Source organism: Melopsittacus undulatus, chromosome 9, assembly GCF_012275295.1.
Source record: "Melopsittacus undulatus isolate bMelUnd1 chromosome 9, bMelUnd1.mat.Z, whole genome shotgun sequence".
Classification (NCBI taxonomy): domain Eukaryota; kingdom Metazoa; phylum Chordata; class Aves; order Psittaciformes; family Psittaculidae; genus Melopsittacus; species Melopsittacus undulatus.
Window position 1 is genome coordinate 32,743,518 of NC_047535.1, and position 25,273 is coordinate 32,768,790.

At 41.0% G+C, this 25,273-nt stretch overlaps 1 protein-coding gene across 1 annotated transcript in view; it reads right to left on the reverse strand.

The window, feature by feature from the left end:
* Nucleotides 1–21,874, reverse strand: part of LOC101874698 (contactin-3) — a 103,384-nt gene extending 81,510 nt beyond the window's left edge. The window contains exons 1-2 of the mRNA XM_034066541.1: nt 21,042–21,874; nt 20,481–20,542 (exon numbers count right to left, since the gene is read on the reverse strand). Of these exons, the coding sequence (XP_033922432.1) occupies nt 20,481–20,542; nt 21,042–21,874 (895 nt within the window). The remainder of the gene's footprint in view (nt 1–20,480; nt 20,543–21,041) is intronic.
* Nucleotides 21,875–25,273: the final 3,399 nt, after the last annotated feature.

Genomic DNA, 25,273 nt, shown 5'->3' on the forward strand with positions numbered 1-25,273 from the left:
GGAAAAACAAAATACAGAGGAAATATTGAATATTAGGGAGCCAGCACTGCCAGCATACTTCTGAAAGAAATGCAAATACATCTAATTTACCTGAAAGACTGTAAATAAGTAAGAATTGACTTGTTAAAAGCTAAAAGCAGAACGATAAACAATAGAGTTAAAAAAAGAAACTGCTAAGCAATACCATGGCTTGTTCCAAAAAAAAGTTTAAAATGGTGCTCCAAGGAAAACTGTGGTTGCTCTGACTCCTTTGGGGTCTCATTAAATCCTTATTCCACAGCTGAATGGTAGCACCACTCATTAGGAAGCAGCCTTTGCAGGTAGCAGTTGTGAGGCTGCCTGTGGCTCTTCCACAGGCTTCCCATCCCTACAGGGGCATCAAAAATAGACAAATGATTCTGAAGAAGCTGGACTCTAAGTGCAAAAGGAGGAAGAAAGTTTAGAGAAACTTCACCATTAGCAAGCACTAAGTAGGACTCAACTCATCTCCAGTGTGCCACTAGCAGAGATTTCATTAAAAGCAATATTTTAAACAAAATTAATTTACAAAAGCTTAAAACAGAAGCAGTTCTGTTGAGAGTTGTAATATAGCTTCTCTTGTCTCACTGCATTTATCGACTTTTTCAACCACGGTCCCCTGCTTCACCTGCACATCCAACCCTGGCTTTTTATCTAAATCTATGGACCACACTGGTGGCTCTGGTTTACAGAGCATCTTCCCTAACCCTATACTTATTTTAGTCCCTCCTTTGCTCACTTGAACATGGAATGTTTGTAGTAATTGAATATGACCACTCTCCCTGTATACTAATCTTTCTACAGGGTCATGAGGCATGTCTGCTTTATACCTCTTTATTTGTTACAATCCTCTCTGAATACACCAGAATTTACTGAACTTGGTATCTGCAGATCTTCCATTTAAGAGCTAGAACCACTGCAGAAAGCTTTAACTCAGCTGAGTCTCTTACCACAGGGAATTATTTAACGTCCACAAAAGCAGCAAAGTTGCAGAAAGAAAATAATTAAGGAATGGCATTTATCTTAAATTCCTCAGGAATCCTCATTTATTTTAAGACCTGCCACGACTCTGTATCAACAATTTGAGAGGCTCTTTAAATCTAGCCAGAGGTCTTTACTTCCCAACACCTGCAGAGACAGTCCGCCTCAATCAATGTTGGGACCCCCATGGGAACACTTCACAGAAGAACCAGCTTTGCATTTTCCCTTAAGATTACAGGGGAATGTTTATCAGAATCTCTTAACTTTTTCAATTAAGCCGATTACGTGATACAACTTAAAATTAGAAAGTCTTTTAAGCAACAGCAACTCCAGGCCCAACATACATGGAAGATCCATTCTAAATGCACTGAATCAAGTTTGATGACACATTTAGTTGCTGTCATTAAAAACTAAATTGCACCTATTTTTGGTGTTGGTATAGTGAAGGCATTATGCTGATAGGGTAGATTAATTTTGCAAATTCAAAATACAGGTATTAAAACCCAATTACATTGATCTGTTCCATATTACTTCATGAGACTTCCACACACTGGTAAATATGAGAGTTGATGAGACAAAGCAGCCTGGCAGAAAAAAACACTTTTGAGACCTTAAAATCTTAGACACTATTTGCTTTTTCTATCCTGCCAGTCAGCTTGTGATTAACTAACTTAAAAGAAAAAAGCAAAAATATTAGGTGTTTTCTATCCATAATAGTTTGAGGAGTTTTAGCTAGGTTAGCTGCTAGTATTAACAAACAAACAATACCTCTCCTCACAAAAGAAACTGAATTAAAGACACCTTTTAGACAAAACACTTGCTAGGACAATGTTAACTGCACAGACATCAGTCAAGACCTTTGATTTCAAATGGAAGAACATGGTCCCATATGGATGCAAGTGCGGATTCTGTACTTGCTGTTGAGGGATGGCTCTCATACCCCAAGGAGCAGACTTGTGGGTTTGCTGCAGTGTTCATCTGCATACAGACCTGATGTGCCATAGTTACCATCAAGCTCACTTCCAGTTTCCAAACAGAATCTTAACTTTCAGTGCCAAAACTGTACTTCCAAACCATATAAGAGGAAAGGGCGTTTTACAGGGTACCAAAACACTCAGGCTGCAATTTCTCGATCAAATTCTTTACCTACAGTAATCAGGAATCTTCTCTGTTTAGCATAAAGAAAAGTTGGAAATTCCCTACAAGTGTTATTAAATTTAAATACACATATTCATATTCAGTTGTTGCCAAAAGCTAACTTCTGTTGCTACTTTAAATACCTCCATTTATTACTCTTATATAGATACATTCCTCTATACTTCAGTAGGTTATACCTTCCCAACCCATGCTACACGATGCCAGTGCAACAACTTCTTGCATTTCAAAACCCTATGATTATCGTACCATAATGCTTAAAATTGCAATGTACCCTTGATGACATGACCTGTGTTCTGTCCATTAATTCTTCCTTTCTTGGAATAACAGTATTTCAATCCAATAACCAACTTCAAAAAGACTTTTTTAACTCCACAAGAGTGACCTATCACATATAAAGTATTTCCTCCATTACTTCCAGACCCCCATGCCTATAATTTGTATGCCTGAGGGTTTCCCCCTGTAACTTACCAATTTCAGACACCCTTTTGATAATACACTTGGGTCATCACCTTCAACCAGGCATTCCAAGCCAGGTACTTTCAGAGGTCATAAATTCTTTGAATCCAGATCACAAGATGTCACAAATCACTTCAAAATAATCCAAGACTTACAATAGATATATCAAAGCTATTGGGGGGGAGGGGAAGAACAAATATGAAGTCAGATGAACTATGCCTTGTGTATCTGCAGTGGAGGGAAACTTACTACCTGTCATGGTTTAACCAATTTCTACTTCCATTTCCATGTGATTTCCATTTCCATAATTTGGACTACTTCTCTAAGGTTCCTGGAGTACATGCTGACCTTTACCACAGCAAGCCTTAGGATGGCAGATGTTGCTAATGAGCCATTACTTAGTGTCCTAGAATAAGACTGACCTTTGGAAGTCAGGGTTACTTTTATTAGCTGTTCCTCATTCTCACATAAGGAGCCTTGGCATTAACATATGCATAGCAGTCTCTGGAGAGGTACAAATAATACAGTATTTCTTTCAAAACTCCTCTGGTTCCATCTCCTACAAATCATAACTTCAAAACCTTCTTTTATGCTGGATAGTTGCCCATGTGTAACTCATCACTTTCCATTGCATGTATAATTTCACTTTGATACTCCTTGGCCAGAGCAAAGTTGCAGGGCAACACCTCACCTCGCTGCAGGCACCACAAATGCTCACCAGGGCTTACTGACCTGGCTCCAAGGGTTACCTACAGCAATTTGTCAGCAGTTCCCTATTCATCAAAAATTTAAAGACTGCTGCATTGCAATAATCCTACTGCTCACACTCATACCATCTCATTTCCCCTCATATTTCTCCCATACAAGTGCAGTACCTACATAAAATGAGCATATAGGACAAACAATGCTCATCCTACCCTTGAGGTGGGCTTCAAATCCCAGTAACTGAAATTCAGGGAGTTCCATTTACCTGAACTGAGGCATCTAGAAAGCAAAAAAGTACCACAGAGTAATAACAGACTGTCTTCAACCATTTGCAAAAACAAAACAAAATCCAATACAACCCCCAAGCATTTCCTAATCACTGTCCCAACACAGAAGATTACAAAACAAAGCCACAGACAGACCAATCAATGCCACCAGATGAAATAGTAATGCAGTCAATCCACTTATAAAAAGTCTTGACATTATTGTCAGGACACTGACAGTACAAAAGCATATAAAATTCAACGCAAATACTCTCAACACCAAACTGCACCAAAATTACTACCAACAGGACCCAGTGTTTATCTAAACTTCTCCCAGGAAGTTACTCTGATCTACAAAGCTTGCTGCAACAAATACTGCAGCTTTTAGACCCCCAAAATGCTCATTAAAATGTGTGCTTTAGCCTTACGGGTCTCTCTCACTACAGGAGACCTTAAAGAAACTCAACATTTCTGTTCTGTTAAACTTGCCCTTAAACTGAGAATTTCAAGAGCAACACAGGATAAAAAAACTCCATTCTGTGCCCACTAACTTCACAGCTGACAAACTCAATACTCAGTTCACTCTGGGCTTGAAAAACCTGAAGAGATTTTTAGGTTAAACAGTAAAACCTGTTGCTAGCTGTGTATATGTATTCATATATACTTACAGCTAACTATATCTATATGTATATATACAAAAAATATGTAACAATCTAATAATATACACTCAGCAGAATTGTAGAAAAATTCCTTCCTTCTCACCATCTTCCCTCCTTCACCAAAATACAAGTAACTGGAAGAAATTTCCTCAATTTTAATGGCATTTTTGATATATGCATAACAATACAGACAAGAAATCCTCAATGCATGACCACTTCTATAGTTACTCAAAACAATCAAATCTTAAACCCATGACCTGTGCACAGCATTAAGCAGACATCTTCCAGAAAAACCAGAGCAGTTACTTCTGTTTCCGTCAGAAAAGGAAACAAAAAATCCCAATTGAGATTTGAGGACAAGAGCCTCTACATACCTGGGCACCACCTCTCCCATCTGAATACCATCAACCTCAGGCCATGTGGCTTCCCGCAAAGGTTTGGACCCAACTTTGCTTATAAATGGAAAAAGTCTCCAAGATTTCCTACTTTAAAGTCTTTAATAATACATTTTAATGTAGGCTTTTATGGCTAATTTACTCAGTAAGAAAGAACAGCCTTTCCTGCACTATATTTCAGAGGTCTTACAGTAAGGTTTCCTGCAGGGCTTGGGTTGTTTGTTTGCTTACTTTTGGTTTTGTTTTTTTTTTAACTACTAATTCAGCTTTTTATGTAACTTGGCAGGGAGACATTAGAGAGTAATGTCAAAAACCCAAACAAACAATTGTATTAGAGGACTCTAAGGCAGATGATTGTCCCCTACATGATCCTCTGGCACCTTTGAACACTTGTACATAGGTGTGAATTTAACATTTTACTATTTGTATTTACTATACAATTGTTTCTTTTTGACTAATATGAAGAAAAGAAACTCCCTAGACCAAAAATGACATAAAATTGTTGTAAACTTCTTGGTGAGACACACTGCTCCATATAAGTAGTGATGGAAAAGTTTCTCTTCTTTCCATAAGCAACACACACAGGTCTCTTTATTTCCTCTGAGCAGACACAAGCTGTCCTGGGTTCAGCAGTAGCAGTCATTTTTTTCTCCTTCTTGGTAGCTGGTGCAGTGCTGTGTTTTGACTTTCGGGCTGGGAAGGGTTGCTGATAGCAAGTATGTTTTGAGTTACTGCTCAAATGTTTTGTTTGTTCAAGGCCTTTTCTGAGCTCATGCTCTGCCAGGGAGGAGGGGAGGCTGGGAGGAAGGGGAAGCAGGACACCTGACCCAGGCTAGCCAAAGAGGTATTCCATACCATAGCACGTCATACCCAGGAGGTAACCGAGAGTTACCCGAAAGGGCTGGAGCTCTGGGGGGATGGAGGAGGTATCGGTCGGTGCTCGGTTGGGCAGGGTGGAGTGAGTTAAGGGTTGGTGGCTGGTGAGGTGTCGTATTCTCTTCGCTTGTTAGCTTTATCATTATTATTTGTAGTAGTAGTAGCAGTAGTGATTTATGTTATACATTAGCTATTAAACTGTTCTTATCTCAACCTGTGGGGGCTACATTCTTTGGATTCTCCTTCCTAACTCTCCGGGAGTTGGGGGAGCAAGGCGGGGGGGGGGGGGGAGGGGGAGTGAATGCACAAGCTGTACAGTTTGGTTTTAAACTATAACACAAGCCAAGAGGAAGAGATGACCTATAGGCAAGCAGATTTGAGACAGATCCCACAGACTTGTACAAGGATGAGGTGTATATACATCACAAAACCAGCAATAGAGCCTTGTTTTTAAGGTCAGCAGACATCTCTGACTGTAAGAGTCCACAAGTGCTGGACAGATTTTATTGAAAATGGCACTCAGTGTTGAGCATGGAGAGCCTGGGTGGGGAAGCCAACAGCAGCAGGATCCTCTGGGCAGTCTTCTGCTCCAAACCTCAATACAGTCTTCAAACCACCTCCAGTGATGGAGAAGATAAACATAACACTGGGCACAGCACTGTATGTCAAGGCAAATACTCGCAGGGAGTAACTCACATCAAGCCTTCTTACACAGCCAAAATCAGCACTGGGTGATGCACCACTGCTGAAGGACCAGCCCCGCAACTCACAAGCTCCAACCATAACATGTTTACATTCTGACAACTGACACACCATGGACAAGGAGATGTAATGGCTCTGTTTACTTGCAAAAGAAAAATCAATTCCCAACGAGGGCAAAACAGCATAAATGCTTCAGGTATAGAGGTAAACAAACAAAGGTTTAAAAATGGAAAATTTACATTTTATATAGTTTCATCAACCTTTTCTTATTCTTTTGAAATATCTATAACTTGGAAATGGGGGACCTAGACAGAATTCACCAATTTTAGCAAGGAACTGAGCTTCTGGAGATACAGCCACAGGTACCCTTAATCTAGCCTGTCTGAGACTATCTCACTTGAAGTCACATGCAAGAAAATAATTCCCTGCAGCATAGAGCACTGATGTGAAAGGAAAGAAAAGCTCAAAGTCACAGCTGAATGGTTATGGCTGAATCCATTCAAGCAGTTTTTTTCCCCTTCTACTTATATTTGAGACCAAGGCAGCTTAATCTGCATTGATGTCTATGAAGTTTCACTTCAAAAGTTATTCAGCCTGAAAGACTTTCCTCATGATTAGAAATAAAATGCTCAAATATTTTTATGCAAAGCTCTAAAAAATAAAATAAAAAACAATGAAATATTGCCTGAAAACTTAAATACTGCACTTCACCCTAATTTCAAACTAGTAGCAGACATATTAACCCCAACATGAGATTTTAACAGAAATTAACCACTTAAACTGACCAGCAGGCAGAATAACAGCCACTGGAGAATATGATAAAGCCATTACAGATGCTCAGTTGATTAGCAGGGCTGATTAGCTCACACACCACAATGCACTGTTTAACAGAACCAAGCCATTTTCTGGTTACTATTAAGACCACAGAATATGGTATTTTCAATTATAATTTTTGTTTTAATAGAACACTTCTTCCCACTCATTTTCTCTTTTGCCCCTCACATCATGCTCCCCTTCATCTACTGCAAAAGAAATCTCAGTATTAGCTTAGATATACGCTTGCTTCATTAACTCACCACTAAAAGAGGACCTCTATGATGGAAAGTAAAACAGAGGGGAAAAACACAAAGAAAACTAAAGTGACAGGAGGTAATCTCAGTTTTGCATAATTACCTGTGTCTCCAGACAGAAGACCAAACCTCAGCATAAGACCATAAAATGGAAAAAGGCAGAACACTAAAAGTTAAAGAGGAATGTTAGGGTCCATCCCAAGATTAATGCATGCAACCACAGTTTCTCTATAGCCACAAAAAGCAGTAAAGGACCTACTAGACTTCGTAGCCAAACAACTGTGAAACACCTTTTAGCCTTCCCATATAACATGGCCTCACTTAAAAAAAAAAAAAAAAAAAAAAGCCTTGACAAAAGGCAATGTTTAAATTACTTAGCAAGGCTTCTTTAAAAGTCAGTGCAAGGTTAGATTTGATAAAGGCTACATTGGCTTCGCTGGGTAAGTGTGATAGCTTTGGTTTAAAAAGAGCCCAAAGAAAACTGGAAGGGGCAGAGCACTACACTGAGATAGCATTCAGGTGATGAACCCAAGAATATCTGAAGTACTGAAAAATCAATTTCTTAAATGAGGGACTAAATTCAAGTAAGGAAATCTCTGTCTGACAGAGGTTTGAAAAGCACTAAAGGAAAAGAAGATAGGAGGAGATTAATTGGCTTGTAAAGTATTAAGAGCACCTTGATACATGATGCCTTAGCAGGAAAACAAACCTGCAGAAGAGTCATCCACAGAGAGCATGTGGAGTTTGCACCAGGGAGGGGGATGCAGAAATAACCCCAAATTTAATTTTTGAGGTTCAGAAATTTTATTTCGTCATCACAATACTACTATTGCACTGACATAATCCATGGCACCAAACCAAGTTTGAAGTACCAGCTTCAGGAAGCCTACACTGGGAGCTTTGCTCACCAAAAGCTCCACTTCCCAAATGTCACTACCTTTTCTTCAGACAAGAAAAATTCTTTTCTGCAGAGTCTAACAGAAAAATAGCAACAAGTCCCAGACCCCAGAAGATGCTGGTTTTCTTTCTGATCCCCAAGGTTCACCTGATGTCTTAATGCACTTGGAACTGCTCTCACTATTAATCGTGTACTGCAGACTAAGAGATGGCGCTTTTCCAGAAATGACCTCAGACTAAATTCATAATTAAGAACCAATAAACCCACTGAACCAGAAAGTTCAGCCCTTCTGCAGTAGGCTACAAGCAGCCAAACTGCTTTACTCCCTACAGCAAGATTCACTACCACCTTTCATTTAAAGCACTGAGTGGAAACTGCCTATATAGTTTAACAACATACCTGTGTTTTGAGCCAGAAAAAGAAGAGGCCAGAGGCAACTGAAATGCTTTATGCACAGCTACACTACAGACACGCTACGTAACTTTGATCTGTCACCACATTTGTATTTTCCTGTGCTACAGCCAAAGAAGCAGAAGCTCCTGGACAGTCCTACCTAATACTTTTTTCTAATTCTTCAGGTCATAGGGAAGCATCCCTTAGTACTTCCCAAACATTCCGACAGAAATCAGTATCTTCAGCATGACATTTTTCTGGAGTTACCCTCATCAAAAGGAAAGATCCTCTATGAAGAATGGGTATATGTGTGTCTCAACACATTTTACATATGTATATGTATTTATATATATATATATATTTATATATATGCACAATTCTTACTATGTTTTGAAGGAAGAAATGATTCTAAGTTGAATATGAAATCTGAATGGTCAGATCTAAGATATACGGCACGAAAGACTCTTCAATTACTAAAACACCTAGGACACCTCTGCATCCTTCATTTTACAGCAGAGAGATGGTGAAAAGTGGAATTTACACTGAAACAGAGCCTTAAAGAACACACTATGTCTGACTTAATTGCTATCATTAAAGCAAGAAAAAGTATACTTATCTGTGAAATGCCTTGTACAAGAGTACTTGAAGCTGTGCCTACAATGCATGTGTTTAAGTCATGAAAAGTAATTTTAATTTTACAAAGGCTTTTGAAGCCTTTTTGATTAATAAGACCATTAAAATTCACCTGACCACAAACAACAAATCCAGAAAGCAGGATTTTTCAAAGCCTAACATTTAAGGGGGCTTTCAAGATTTCTTTCACATTCCTATAATACTAACTGGATCTACATACATTTGACTTTGAACAGAGGAGCGACACCATAATAGAACTCTGACAATTGACGCTAAAGCCTTCCTGGGATTTTGTTTCTAGAGGTACGAGCATTTTTTAGACAGACAAGTCTAAGACACGTAAAATATATCCCAGTGAAACAAAGAAGTGTATTTTTTTAGAAGTCCTCCACACAATGCAGAGAAAATTTGTGGAATTTATCAGAATAATACATCACCCAGGAGGATCCACAAAGGAATCAGGTAAGTAACACAAATCACAAATGCAGGCAACTAAATTCTGGGCTTGCCTGTTAAGTAAACAGGGGCTGGTGCCAGTACCTGGTAGATGGCAGAGGGAAGAACCAGCTATATGGAGCAGTAGCTGTAGACAAAGAGACCCTCATGGGGAATGTTGCACCCTCCTCTAGGTGACTGGGGTTGGCTGTTGGCTCAGAACATCCACGTAAATACTGGGTGTGACTTTGTGTAACTCAAGACTTTGACAGCAGCAAGTGGTGGCAAAAGGCAATTGTAAGATGACTGGGGGGGGGGGGGGGGGGGGAAGATAAATAAAAAAAAATCACTGCTATTTTTGTTGACAAAGCAAAACTTAACTTAGTTAGGGACCAAAAAAAAAAAAAACCTACCACTTTTCTACCCCCAGTTCAAGTAACACAGCACATTTCCATAAGCCCATTATGGGTTATACTTAACAGGTTAGATATAAGGAAGAAATTCTTTACTGTCAGGGTGGTGAGGCACTGGAATGGGTTGCCCAGAGAAATGACAAATGCTCCATCCCTGGCAGTGTTCAAGGCCAGGTTGTACAGAGCCTTGGGTGACATAGTCTAGTGTGAAGTGTCCTTGCCGATGGCAGGGGCATTGGAACTGGATGATCTGAAGGTCCTTTCCAATCCAAACCATTCTATGATGTGTAAAGTGTAAAAAATTGCTGCATCACAACATTGTTTCTTTTGTGCAAATTACAAAATAAATAAATAGAATCAGCTCTCTGCTGCAATATCGGTTCATATCTCAAATGCCTTTCACATGTGCCATTTAGCTGGTTCAAATGACTAAATAATACTACTGCCCAGGAAGTATAGGGATAAATTAATCCACTAGCACCTTAATTAAGCTTATTGGACAAGGTGCTGAGTCTTCCAGAAATGAAAAATGTGGATCCTTATGAATTCAGGATGTGAGGAAATTCAAATTAGAATTGCAGACAGTGAACTGTCTGCAGTGCTTATTCCCCAGACTTTAAGCTTTTCTGAAAGCATGGTGGAAATGCTGATCCTTCCCTCTGTGCTGCACAGAACCAAGGACTGGGAGAAGACCGCCTTAGTTACAGAGTTACAGTATTGCAAAGGGTCACAAGGATAAGAGGAGATTATATTCTTCTGCTTATTTCGCCAAGATACCTGCAGAGAAAACAGGATTTTTCCCTTCCAGATGATGTTGTATGCATCAACTACAAATTACAAACCTGGTTCTCTCAAAAATGTCACTGTGAACTGCTATCTGCTGGAAAGAGAGCAACCCTGGCCACAGAAGGGTAAGTATGTCTAAGTTATTAGCGATTTATGCATGTGAGCCTTTTATGTAATTCTTTTCACACTACAGCATAAAATAAGCTTCAGGGAGCAGCTGGAAACTTCTACCATGACAGTATTTGAGGTTCCCAGAATGGCAGCAGATACCCAATGAGGAGTTAAGGGGACCAAATGACCCAGACAAGAACTCATGCTTGTTAGGCATTAAGTGATTAAGAGTCCATCTAAGATGGAAAGTAGACTGGAGAAAACTTCAGGTGGAACCTCACCAAACTTTACTATCGTTTTCTATCAGTTTCACACATTTTACCAATATACTTGTTTTTTTAAATCACAACTACATGAGAAGTCTGGGATTTTTTTTTTCTTTCTTTCAGGATAACATATAAGCATAAGCAGCTAACTATGCAAGTTAGCAAAATCTGTAACATTAGGATGTTCAGATGCTGGGGAAGAAAAGATTGTGTGTTAAAATAGCTCAACAGTAGGAAGCACAAGGTGATGGAGCTTTGCAACTTCCTTAAGCTGCTTAGCTTCAGATAAGGAGCTTATGCAACTTTAACTCTGGAGTACATTCAGCAAGTGATACCAAAATAGTTTTCAACTTAAGTTACACTTGGGACAGATGCCTCTTGAGTACTGTGTCATTCTGCCCTCTTACCAATGAAAGCAGTCAAAGATATCAACACCTCCCCCCAAAAACACCCAGGAAACACTCAGTAAAAGCCAGGCAATGTTTATTAGAGGAGGTAAGTACCATACTTTTTTTCCTTGTTATTTCCTTTGCCTGACATAGTACACCTGCACAGGAGCCCAGCTTCTGAGCTTTGGCATATGAGCAAGAGTGTTTCGCAGTTTCTAAGTGGACCCTGACTACAAAGAGCTTACAGTCATCTGGAAATACTTGTAAAAATGAGTATAAATAGGGCAGTTATTCTAGTCAGAGAGCAGACTTACAATAAGTTGTTAAGAATTCTTCATCTAAAAATAAACCAATCTACCCACAATGGACCTACTCAAGAATATTCTTGGGATGGGATAAAGACAAGGTTAAAATCTTAATGTCTTACAATAGTTTTGATTAACTTGCCTCAAAGCTGAGACTTGAATAAATAATGACCATGAAAGAGATGCTACGCTGCTCTTGGAAGCTGTTGAAGAAAATATAAAAAAAGCTGAGTAAAGTCCATGATCCTCACGAGCCTCTTATGGAAAGGCACCAAATACCATCACCACTTCCAGAGGAATCACAACAGTGGTGTCCAACACCAGGTCAGGGCACACCACAAACCACGGCAGATGCACAGAGGCCAGATCCCAGAAAGTCTGGGACCACTTGCCTCTCCAAGCAGGGGCTCCTGGAGGCTGTGATTTTGAAAAGGATGGTGTGTTACTTGATGAAAATTCCCTTATTTTAGCTGTTTTGTAGGACAGATCTGCAGAATGGCTTTCCAGTCCGCAAGTACACTTCATGGAGCTTTCTAGTACCTGGATTTTGGGGTGCCAACCATAGTTACATGGTAGGGAAGAACTTACTACAAAACAAAATGACAAGCAAGACCTGCAATCCTTTGTTATTGTCCAAAGGACAAAAGAGGAGGAAATCCTATTTGTTTTTCATGTAACAGTCACAGAAGAATAGCATTGTTAGATATAATACCACCTCTGTTTACTTTTTGAGCTTATCAAGGAAAAAGGATGCTCAAACAGACTAAGCTAAACAGCTTTTAAAGAATTCAAAGCACCAGCTCTTCATACACAGCCACAGAAATTTTAATTTTCTTTAGCAATACAACAGCAAAGACAGTCAACGTAAGATTCAAAATCCAATAGGTACAACAATTACAGTGAGAAATTGATAAACTGCAAGATCTATAAACAGATTAAGCTAAACATATAAAAGGAAAACTACCACATATATGCAACTACCTCAGTAATTGTATTTGATTCTACGAATCATTTACCAGTTCTCTGTAAAGGCTTCATAGCTTTTTGTCCCTGCAATTTCCACAGAGATTTTAGGAAAGGAAAGACGCAAGAGTAGCTACAAGAGGAATAGTGCTATATGAGAGGCAGACCCTCAAAAACAGAGGAGGAAATTAACTCCTATTTACAATAATTTAGCTACTTCTGGGACAAAAGCTAACTCTTGCTTAGTCAAGTGTAGAAAATGGACAACAAGCAAATGTCCAAGAATGGAAGAAGTGTTACAAACGAGCAGCTTATGTTGTCAAGAAGAAAGAGACGTTTCAGTGCACTGCCATTGCACATGGACAACAACAGCAACAGAGCCCACCAAGGCTACACACAGTGGCACTGGGCTCCAGCAGCTTCTGCAGGCTTCAGTACCATTCCAAGTACAGGTCCAGGTAAACTATTACCCAATCCAATCCTAATACTAGAAAAAAGTTTTCAGCATTAATTTAGCTGGCCACCTTCTACCAGTTTTAACAGGGAGATGTTTGGTCAAATAAATGCATATACATCTTTTTTCTTTTGATATGAACCATGAGATCAATAGCCTACAGCAACAAAACATACATTTTTCTCCAGTGCAATAACTCTGGAATACAAATAGAGGCTTTTCTAATGACATGCACACAACCCTAATGAGCACCTAGAACATCTCTGTGCAAGCAATAAATCTTTATCTGGAGGAGGTGCACACTGCTGAAAACATACGCTTAAATGCTCAAACAGATGATAGGGACTGCACGGTTGAAGATTTTGCAGGAAGGACTACAAACCTTAGGAACTTAGGGACTTCTGGTCTTAATAATGGAAGGAAAAGACTCAAAGTGCATGCACATACATTACTGTGTATATGCTAACAGCTCTTGATCACTGTGCTAGGTTTCTTGAAAGCATTTGTTTTTAAAAAGCACTGCAAATATTTTACTGTTACTACTTAATTGTCCACCACGTTCCCACAGCACAACATGGTTAGTTAGGGAAACAGGTACTGGTGTTAAACAGTGACCTAGCAGAAATGCAGTCAACCTATGCTCTGCTTAAAAACTACCCTAATAAAGCATACACAAATATACAGCCATTTTGTCACGTGCAATCTACATCACCACACTTGCCTGAGGTGTTAAATAACCCAGGTTCCTGAAGAGAGCTTTCCTCCCACTGGCAACCTCAGCTTCCAACAGAGAACCTGCACCAGACTTGTAGCAAAAAACACCAAAATGTTACCATCTAAATAAAGCCCCCACAGTAAACAGTGACATTTTTGTCATGAGCTTTTGATGTGAAAACTGCACCAGATCCTGCACTTGTATGTTCTACCAACACACAGTCCCAACACCCAGGAGTGCTACCGTCTTGTACCTGCAAGTTCAGGACCACGAAGGGTTACTATCTGCTTCAGCATCTAATAAGCATCAAACCCACCCTGGTGCTTGTGTCCCCCCACTGAAGTGAGAGCACTAGCAAGTAGTTGGGTTGTAGCAAAGACAGACCCAGTTTTCATGATTTTAGCAACAGACTATCCTCAACCAGCAGGAACACACACATTCAGGTGACTACAATAAGGCTTAAAAAGCCAGGATGAAATCAAAACATGATTATATTCAGGAAAATTAAATTATGGTTTCTGCATCAACCATGCGAGTCCAATTTCCCAGTTTCTCCATGTAAAATATCTCCACAGTAATATGCCATTAAAACAGTATTTTTCATCTCCCACGTTTTACTGGAAATGCTAAGAGACTCTGACTTCAACAAATGGAGTGTCTTCAAATGCAGAGCTGCCTGATTCTTCTGTAAATGAACTATGAAAATCAGTATGCTTGCAAGCTAACCAAAATTCATCATTTACTGACCCGCTCTGGATTGGATTAGACAGGATTGCTTCTTATGCAGTCAAGTAGCACAATACACTGAAAATTATTGTTGCCCTGACCACAGCACAGGCAAAAGGGATGCTGGCCACGCTTTATATTAAGTCAGATTGTGGAAAACCAGTTGATTTTCCCCATCAATTTACTCCAAAGAGAGGTTTACATCTACAAACAGCTGTAATTTATTAGGTTTTAAATTTCATAAAAGACCTAAACATGTTGAGCAGTAACACTCTTCAGAACAGTCAAGGCCTATTGAACTCAAGCATACTCCTAAATTATGAACATGGCACTACGATTTCAGCAGTGCTAGAGAAATAACACATTTTTATTTTTTAAATTAGTACACAAAAAATGGGAACAAGGAGAAGAGCATTTTTTAAGAAAAAGTAATGCCATGGTGGGCCATTACTGCTTGGATTAAGATATAGATAGCAAAGTAATCTGGATTTAACCATAAACCCTCAATGAAGCTCAAACTATTGTTCTAAGACTACAGCAAAATTCAAGATTTCTCTCTTCATTATAACTGAATGTACAAGTATCTTTTCCCAACTATACATCTCAAACCCAAAGAAACAGCATATAGGAATATACCTATAGTAATAGATACAAAACCTGCCCATACCTGATGCCTCTGATGTTTCTTGTGTTGTATCCACCTCACTGAAGCAAACATGTCTCCACTCCACAGCTTCCCTGGCACAGTAAAAAAAGACTTCTGCTGCAGATAAACTGCAATCAGAGGAGCCAAGACACACCTGCCACAAGCAGACACACACCTGGGTGGATGTGCAGCATAGGGGGACTTGCTCCATCCTCAGCTGCAATGAATTAGGATGTTCTAGCACAAGCCCCAGCATGAGGAGATTGGTGGCAGCTGCTTTAAATCAGGTTTAAGTTGCACAAAGATTCTATAAGTTCCTTCATGCTCACATTTATTAACCCCTTTTCATTATAATGTGCATTTCCTCCTCAAACAGCAAGTCAGAAATTTAAACAATATGCACTGTATTACTGAGATTTAGTAACTATTACTGAGACCCTCATGCCTGCCCTCTGCCCATCACAGGAGCACACGAGAAGCAACAAGCCTTTAAATAAAAACAACTTTTCCACTCTGTCTTCATATTGTTGTTTCAGCCCCTGTATACCTACAGATACATCTAAAGTCATATTAGCAGTGCACAGCATGTGATCTGATGTTGGGAGACCTTTTTTTTTTTTTTTTGTGGGTGGAGACATATCAGGGTTTGGTTTGGGGTTGGTTTTTGGGTTTTGTTTGGGTGTGGGTTCTCTCGGGGTTTTTTGGGGGTTGTTTCCCCCCCTCCTCCCTTGGGTTTGCAGATTGGTTTTTGTTTGTCTGTCTTGGGGTTTTTTTGGGAGTTGGTTGGTTGGTTGTCTTTCCCCAGCATTTGGGTTTAGCTACAAGAATTCCAGACACAAGAAATAAAGCAGATAACAGCTCAGGGGAATTAAAAAATAAAAAAGACAATTCAGTCAACTGTTAAATTTCAATAGCACGCTCTTCATAACCATAAATGTCAGCATTTAAGTCTGGAATTAGCCTCTCTGACAACAACTTGCTTATTTCCAGTATTTAAAGAAAAAAAGAAAAAGTTAACCTTTTGCTGTGAAAGTACCAGTCAGAAGAAATACTGGTCTGAGTTTGGTGCAGGTGGTATGAGGTTGCAGTGTAATTCTCAAGGAAAACCCTTGAGGTTTATCCTTGTATTTTCCAGCACCCAATAATTGACCAATCAATAAGAACCTCCCAGACAAGTCTGGTCACCTCTTGTTTTCTCTTCCTATTATCTGAAGCAGTTGCTTAAAAGCCCTTTACAACCCATGCTGCTGGCTGATTTTGAGGGCCCACCATATTGATTGCTCTGCAGTACCTGTTTTAAATGCTCCATGATTTACAGTCAAACACAGACAAGGTATCTCCTGTGTGCAAACAGGATTAACACCACACTAAAAGACAAATCTAGTTTCAAATACTGTCCATTCTCAAGAAGTTCCTCCAGGTAAGCACATGTAGGCTTCAGATGTGATTGTTCAGGGCTGAGCACAACTTCAACAGCTCTGACTGCAGTCTGGCTCAGCTGGAAATGCAGCAATTTTGCCAGTTAATTATTGTTTACATTGATCAACAGATACATTTTTTCAAGAGAAAAATACTTAAAAGTTATAGTTTGGGGGGGGGGGGAAATCCCACATGTGCTACAAAAAATTAAAGTATCATTGATTTTTTTAAGGAATAATATACTTTATTACACTTTAAAAATGAGACTTTAAAAGTATAAAACTGTTCTTTCAAATAAAGCCAGTGCTATATACATTGAGTTGTACTTTAAGTGATCTTTTCTTACATCAGATTTCAATATGCACATTTTAGTTTGATGCAAATTAAACCCCTATTATCTGCATTATTTCACCAGTTGTCCACCGCCTTCTCTCTTCATTCAATCAAATACAAGACTGAGAATCCACTGAGATTTCTGGAACTCTTGCCACTTCCCTTTATTTTGCACTAGCTCCTCTCTTCTTCATACTGAAGAACACATTAAACCCAAAACTGATGTATAGTAAATTTAAGTTGATTGTAGTCAAAGAGCTCTCCCACTCCCCCTCCCATTTTTGCTATCCAAACAGTACTCTCCCTGGATACACTTTCATTTAAAAAGCCTTCAACTTTGATCTGTTCTTCATCTGTCTCAATGGACACAAGAACAGCGTGCCCGTTTGAGCACTGAATCAGTGCCTGTAAGCAAGAAAGTACTTCTCGGTTTGTGCAGACCTGCAGCCTTTACCTAAGCCTTTCCTGTGCTAAAGCACATTATGATGACTCTTTAATTTTTTTTCCTCTAACGCATTACCCTACACCACATGCTATAAAATGTGGATATTCAAATCTACATTGAGACATTAGGGCTATGACTCTAAATAGTTCCACCAAATCAAAGGTAGAGATGTTAGCATAAGGGAAGACTGCAGCTCTGTCAACTTCATGTTTCTGCATTTTAATTGCTTTTAATTGGGATAATCACTTTCCCTGGTTGGGCTGAAAGAAGCTGCCTCCAAGGGAAACTTACAGCTGTAGAACTGCAAAGCAAAACAAAAAAAAGAAAGACCTGGGAAAGGACTTACTGTCACTGCAAATGTGTTTTGTTAAGGAGAGCAGCAACAGAGTAACCATTTCAGAGCATGAGCATCAAGGTAAATCTTCTGCTCCACCATTTCCAGAGACAGTTACTGTGGCACATCCCATTTTGAAGAATTAAAACAATAAATTTCTAAACTTCTTTAAACAAAAGTTGATTTCTAAATATCTTGCTGTTTAATCCATCGTGACATCATCCCTGTACAGCAGGAACTTAAGAAATGCATTCATCACAAAAGCATCTTGAATAAGTCATTTCTCATCACTTGTAACTCTAGTAGTGTTCCACTTCAACACATGCACATGACTATAATCTAGTGTTAGCTCGCTTCCAAATATAAACTAATACAAAGTAGAAGGTTACATCTTCAATATCAGAACAAGACAGATCTACTTGCCAAAGTCAGCACACCAAGGCTGAAAACTAATACACATAAAAAGTAACAACTATAGAGATGAACAAACCTCTCATTTTCCTTGCATTTTCCAGTAAATCAAGCCCCATCTGTAATTATTTCTCAAGTCATCCAAAGTGTTCTTTATACTCAGAAGAGATACCACCAGCCATAGTCATTCATCATCACTAATAACTTCTTCCCTCTCTCTATAGGCTTGCTGGCTCCTCATACAGCAGCACCACAAAACCGTGCCTTTCATAATTTCAAATGCATATAAATCTTGTTTGCAGATTGCAGTTAATCTGTGTCTTCTGGTATCAAAGTAAGACCTGATAATTACTTATGCTCATATAAAATCACTGCCTTATGCCACTTGTAAGCAACAGTCTCTTCCAGGAAGAAGAGTAAGAAGATTGAACCTATCTGCAGAAATTCCCCATTAGAATATCACAAGAACAGAGAGATGTGGCACTAAATGAAAAACAGTGAACCTTGCTCAAAAAATGAAAACCAAAACCAAACCCCAACCCTCAAACCACCAAACTCATCCACCCCCTGCATAAGGGGCTGGAAACTCATTTATGAGGGGGGGAAACTCCAATACAAACATTATAGCAAAGTAACATGAAAATGTGCCATCACTATGTAGCTGCAGTGACTTGCTCTCCAGGAATTTAAGAAACAGGCTGTTTCAGTACTTCAGTAACTCACACATTCGTAAATCTGCAAGCACACAGATTTGCAAAGCATACAGCCAACACACCCATTTCTGTGCAAGACCCCAACTTGCACAGAAGGTCACCAGTATCAAAACTGAACTACTGCCAGGGCTACAGGAGCTATGTGCAGGGCCAGAGCTTACTGCAACAGCTCCAAACTCCACAGGCTCTCTTAAAAAAAACCCTATTATTTTTACTGCCCTTAACATAAAGCATATCGAGTTGCAGGTTAATCAGACAACTCCTACCTGATGTATTTGCTATTCATTAAGCAACAAGCCACAAAACCAACTCTGGAAAAATCCAGCAGCAAACCCCAGTGTCAACTAGCAGCTCCTCTGCTCTGACAACAGGGACCCGAGTGGCACCTCCTACTGCTTTACACACGCGTTCAGCTCAAAGTCTGTCGCTCATTCCCACAGCAAGGCAACGCCAGGAGTAATTCAAAGAAGTAAATACACTATAAAGCCTGCAGGAGCCCTGGTGAGCAAGGGAAGAGCCTGAATAGCAGGACAGAGAACTCAACAGCACAGGCAAGAGCATTAACATGCCTCTAAACTGCAGACCTGAAATCAAGTCAGCAGCTTTCTTTACTAAGAATTATACACCTGCACTAAACCATTTTCCTCACACATGCTTTCATAAATTTATTTGCCACATTAGTACGGAAAGTCTCTCTCATTATGAATGACTCCCTAGAATAATTCTACACGGAGTAGCAATACACCTGCAGTGCTTAAAAGTTCAGCATTTCCATTACAGTTTTAATTATTTGTTCATAACTTTCCCTATACATTAAGAAACTACATCACTGAACTAACCTGGCATGCAGCTTCAGCTCTAGTTCAAGCTTCTCTCACAAAACACTGCATTCAATACTCTGTAGAGTTTGCTTGTCCTTCATAAGGTCTTGATTTTTATATTTCTGCACTAATAATAAAGATACTGACATTATTTCCCCTCGTGTAAAACCACCAGTTTGACACACACACACACAGCATACTGATTTTTAGCTGTCCTCAATGTCATCAGTAAGGTAATCACAACTAACCAGTTAGCACCCAAGGCCATAGCTGGCTCATTTCACATCTGAAATGGACTGATCTCTCTCAGATGCATGCAACAAAATGGTGTTCGGATTGAGGTTAATTACAGCCAGGCACCACGCTTAATTGGCAACAAGGTCACAAAGTAATACTATGGACATAAGGAGCTCATACCCAGTAAGGTAAGGTATGAATCAAATAAAACCCAGAAAGTTCCAAACGAGAATGCAAGTCACTAGTTAAAGAACGAACACACCACAGCAAACTAAACCGGCTGAGAGGCTATTGCAGGGAGCTTCAGAAGCGGAAGGAGAGCAGAGCCCTCAGCTGTTCACATCACCTTACCACCGACAATATCCACAGACCCTCCCGGAAACTTCGTGTCTAGCTCGGTCCTTTTCCCGTGTCTGACGGGAAAGTTCTGGTTTAGTCAGAAAGGCTTTCAAAAGCCTTTACTGGAGTGCTGTGGGGTTGTTTGGGTTTTTTAAACCAACATACTAGCACTCCCACTGACTCGCAGGAAGAGAAAAACCTCGTATACTCACGTTCCTGAATTTGAGACAATTACAAGTGCTTAATGAAAAGCAACGCCCGAAAGCACAGCTTAGAACTTGACTAACTCCAGACGCACTTAAAGCGATGCGCGGGGAAGAGTGAGCATGCAGATGTGCGGATGTTCCGCGGTTTCAGGCAGCTGGGTCTTGCGGAGCAGCGGCAGACTCCTGACCCCGCGGCGATCAGATCCGAACGCGGCTGCTGAGCCCGGGGAGTTTGCACCCGGGGGGGAACCCTCGAGGAAGGGAAAGGGGCGCAGGCTGGGAGAGCTGCCTCGCTACTGCGATTAGCGGAAATCAATCAGGCGGTGCGCTCGCACCGGTGCTGCTGCAGCACCGCACCTCACCTCACCTGGAAGAGCCCCATTTTCCACACCGGACTGTAGATGCGCTCAGCGAGGCAGCGCACTGACCGCCGCCGTTCCCCCAAGCCAGACGGTGCAAGTCGCTCCCGCCGGCTGCGCAGCCCCGCCGGATGATGCCGGCGGCGATTGCAGCCGGGGCCGCTCTCCCCAAGCCGGCCGCCGGCACTGCCGGGACCGCGGCCCCGCTGCCTCCCACAGCGACCACAACTTGGTTGCCCACGAGGCGGCCCCACGCGCGGCGATGGCCGCAGGTCCCTCTCTCAGTCCCCCCGCTTCTCGGGCCGGGAGGGCTGAGGGCAGCCGCGGGGGGCAGCCTCCTCCACAGCGCGACCCCGGGCGGGCCCCGCCGGGCACTCAGCCCAACTTTGTTCCCCGAAGTTGCCCACCTCGAGCCGAGCCCTTCCCGCGGAGCCACCGCCGTAATCCTGCGGCTCCCGACGCTCTCCAGCCTAGTGTGGAGCGGAGAGCGCCGCGCTTCAGGCGGCGGGGCGGGGCAGGCACGGCCCGGCCTCCCGCCCACTCGCTCCTCTGCTGGCCCGGGGGCCGCGCAGAGCAAGCCCAGCCCAGCCTCACCCAGCCCAGCCTCACCCTGCCCAGCCGCGGTGCCGGCAGGTGCCGCTGGGACTGGTGGCGGCAGGGCCTGAGGGGGCCGCGGCGGCTTTCCTGTGCGCCGGGGAAAGCTCCACCGCGGGGTACCTGGGGCCTGAGGGAAGGAGAGGGTGACACGAGTCCTGCGGCGTGCGCGGCCGTGTCGGGCTGCCCCTTCCTGCCCGGGCTGAGCGAGGAAACTGACAGAGGAGAGCTTAAATAAAATCTCCATCTAATTTCTGGGCTGGAAGCCCAGGGAAAGAATCAGGTTCACGTAGGTCTCTGTGCAGAAGCCGGATGGAGGTTTTATTGAATCTGGCTCCAGCGGATCGCAGCATTATAGCTGCGGTGCTGTAATTAAGGCTGAGCAGAATTCCTCCAAGTCCCTTTTCATTTTTTTAGCAGGTTATATAACAAATAGTAATAAGTTTCCTGAAGCCTCTATTATCTTTCAGGATCCAAAAGCACAGTGGAAGTATTACATTATAATCAAGTGCACATTAGCCTGCTCTGCCTCGGTGGAAGCCGCGAATTACACCTAGGACGGATTTGGCTTTGCAGCCACAGTGAAGCTGTTTGATGCAAGAGAAGGGACGAGCTTGGAGAGCTGTGCCCGGCTGCACAGTCAGGCAGGGGTGGTGATATCCGGGCATGGAGGGAGGGGAAAGGCAAGAAGATAACAAGTCTCCTGCAACGAGTACAGGTTAAGTTGCTGCCACCTCTGTTTCCTTTTCTGTTTTTGTGGTGAATTATGCAAATGTGCTTGCTCGCTGGGAAATGATAGCATCTCTGGGGACTAGTAGAAATAAACACAGCATCTGTTGACCCAGACTTAGCGTAGGACCTAAAGAGACATCTTTGCTTTCCTATGCATATGCAAGTCTATGATTAAGGAATGTCCATCACTGCAATGTAGCCACTTCTGTAATAAACTTAGGCAGTGATCTGATGAAGGGATGTCAAAGAATAAATTATCTCAGAAAAATCAAGATATATTTTTAATTACCAGAGTGTGATCACACAGGACTCATAGAGTTGATAGAATAACTGTGATTTAGCAAGTTACTGTACATGAGCTGGGTGATGAGATTCATACTAATATGGTTCAACTGAGCTTTGGCACTGAGCAGGAGGGTGCACTCAGCCTGTTACTGTAGCTCAGCTGGTGTATTACAGTACAGTAACTCCAACACATCTTTAAAACTCCGCTTTGGGCTTTTGCCCAGAAGATAATATTAACTTTTTGTTATAATTACACAGAGTCTTATAGTAGGACGAGGGCTGAGCCTTAGTTTTACAGCAGAATCAAGCACAGGTAGGAGCACAGCAGCTGTGGACACCACTGCAGGGCACAGACTGAGCATGAACCCAGGAGCAAAGCCCAAAATGCACATTTGGCTTCCTCAGAGGACTGCAGTTCACATAGTCACTCTACCCGATTCACTTGGGCTTATGAGAGCTGACAAGGTCATGGACCTGTGGCATAGTTCTGCACTTGGAAATACCAGCTTTAGCTGTGCAAGACCGCATGAGAAGGATAGCCTGTATTTTTATGCTTGACCGACCACAGGAGCTGTTAAAATTTTGAAAATGCATTTTGCAGTTTGCCCTCCCTGCTGTCCTCTGTCACCTCCAGCCCAGCCCCCATTTTGTCTACTTTATATCGCTTTGGCCAAGTGATATATTTCTTCAGTTTCAGTTAAGTCAAGGTCTTCAAATTCCTATCATAGGTATCACATTACACCAACTAAAAGATGCTATTTTTTTTTCTTAGTTTGTCAGCAAGGCACTTTATGAGATTGTGAGGTCAAATAGATGACTCTAATCTTTGTGATGACAAGTAAAAAGGGACAAAAACCACTCTTCCCCTCACCTATTTTATAGCAACCCTGGCACATAGAAATAGTGGTTTTGTAAGTGCTCTTCCTGTATTCATTCCAGAAAACACAGCAAACATGCAGTTTCACCATGTACTTACTGAATCTAATCAATTTGTAGAGGGTACGTTCTCTGAGGCTAGGTGGTATTTTTTTACACAGTGCCTGGTACTGGTGATGCCCTCTACCTTCTGTGGCTGCTGGATCAACTGTAATACACATGTTCAGTAATAACAACTTAATTGCAATTCTCACGCTACTTCTAGCTAATGATTTTTTCATTTCCACTTGTCATTCAAACATCACTGTCAACATGCCTCAGAAATTATATGAGAAGAACAGGGATGCTTTGACTCTGATGTTGTCTAATTAATGCTTCCTAAGTATTAAAGTTGGAAAAAACCCACCTTAATTCATGAGCAGGTGTAAGCAGGTAAATAAATATTATATTTAAAGTTCTTAATAAATTATTTTTTTTAAGACCCAATTTAACCCTGTCCATTCTGGTGCCAGCTGGTGTAGACATAAACTATCAACTAAGACGCAGATCCATCATAATTTCCTCCAGTAAAATCAATCATTGCTTGTTTACTGAATGCTTTTGCTTTCAACTGCTTTCTCTTACCATCAGCAGAAATATAAACTATCTCACCTCAATCTTAAATTGAACTTGTTTTGCAAAAGACCTCTAGGACATTGTCAAAAGGGAAGGCAGTCAATCGGACTTGATGGACCATTAGTCTAGTCTTACTACTGTAAATCACTGCAATCAGTTTCTTCGGAAGTTGGTAAATCAAATAATTTAATCTGACACAGCCACTAGACAGTAGAATATTAAAAATAAAATTAATAAAAAAGAGTTGGAAATTCAGTTTTCTGTCTATGTGTAAGGGTCGTAGTAGCCTGCCTTTTCCAATCACACTTTCAGGCATAATAATGTCAATAATGAAAATACATGGGCAAAATACATGCTGTATTGGATGCAGTTAAATGAGTAGAAAATCTACTTTTCCTAGTTACTGGAATTTTATTTTAAGTCTTTAATGTAATTTTAATCTTTCTAACTTTTAATATTTTAAGCTTCTTTCCTGAAGCCAACATTGATATCAATTTATCTGAGGCCTTGATCTGCAGGGCCATTAAAAAGATTATGCATTTCTTTCAAGACCAAGGTCAACTGTAGTAACTATATGGTATTTGAATATGTATATCACGAGATAGCATGCCAGTTCTTTAAAGCAGAGGGAGATTCCTTGTTATAGTGGTATCAGGGAATAAGCCTCATTCGCCATTATGCCTGGTCCAGCAATCTGACCTAGTGAAGGTGTTCCTGCCCATGGCAAGGGGATGGAACTGAATGAGTTTTAAGTCCCTTCCAACCCAAACCATTCTATGATTCTAAATATATGCCCATGACAGGGAGGTTGGCACTAGATGATCTGTAAGGTCCCTTCCAACCCAAACCATTGTTTCTATGATAATCCTGCTCTCTGTAAGCCTATGAGGCATTATGTTAAAAAAGGTAGCAGTTTTAGAAGCATCCAGCAGCTGCTAAATTTCACCAAAGTTCAATGGTAACACTTCTTTTAGCATCAAATAAAATCAGTTAGATTGCCAGCATTTTAAACTGTCCATTTCACTGTCTCCATGAGCTCCAGTTCATGCTAACAAGTGGAGAGTATAACTGGTGTTTGGAGCAGCAGAAAGAAAGGACCAGGAGGGGAAGGCTAATGAGAGTCCTTCTCTGTAATAAG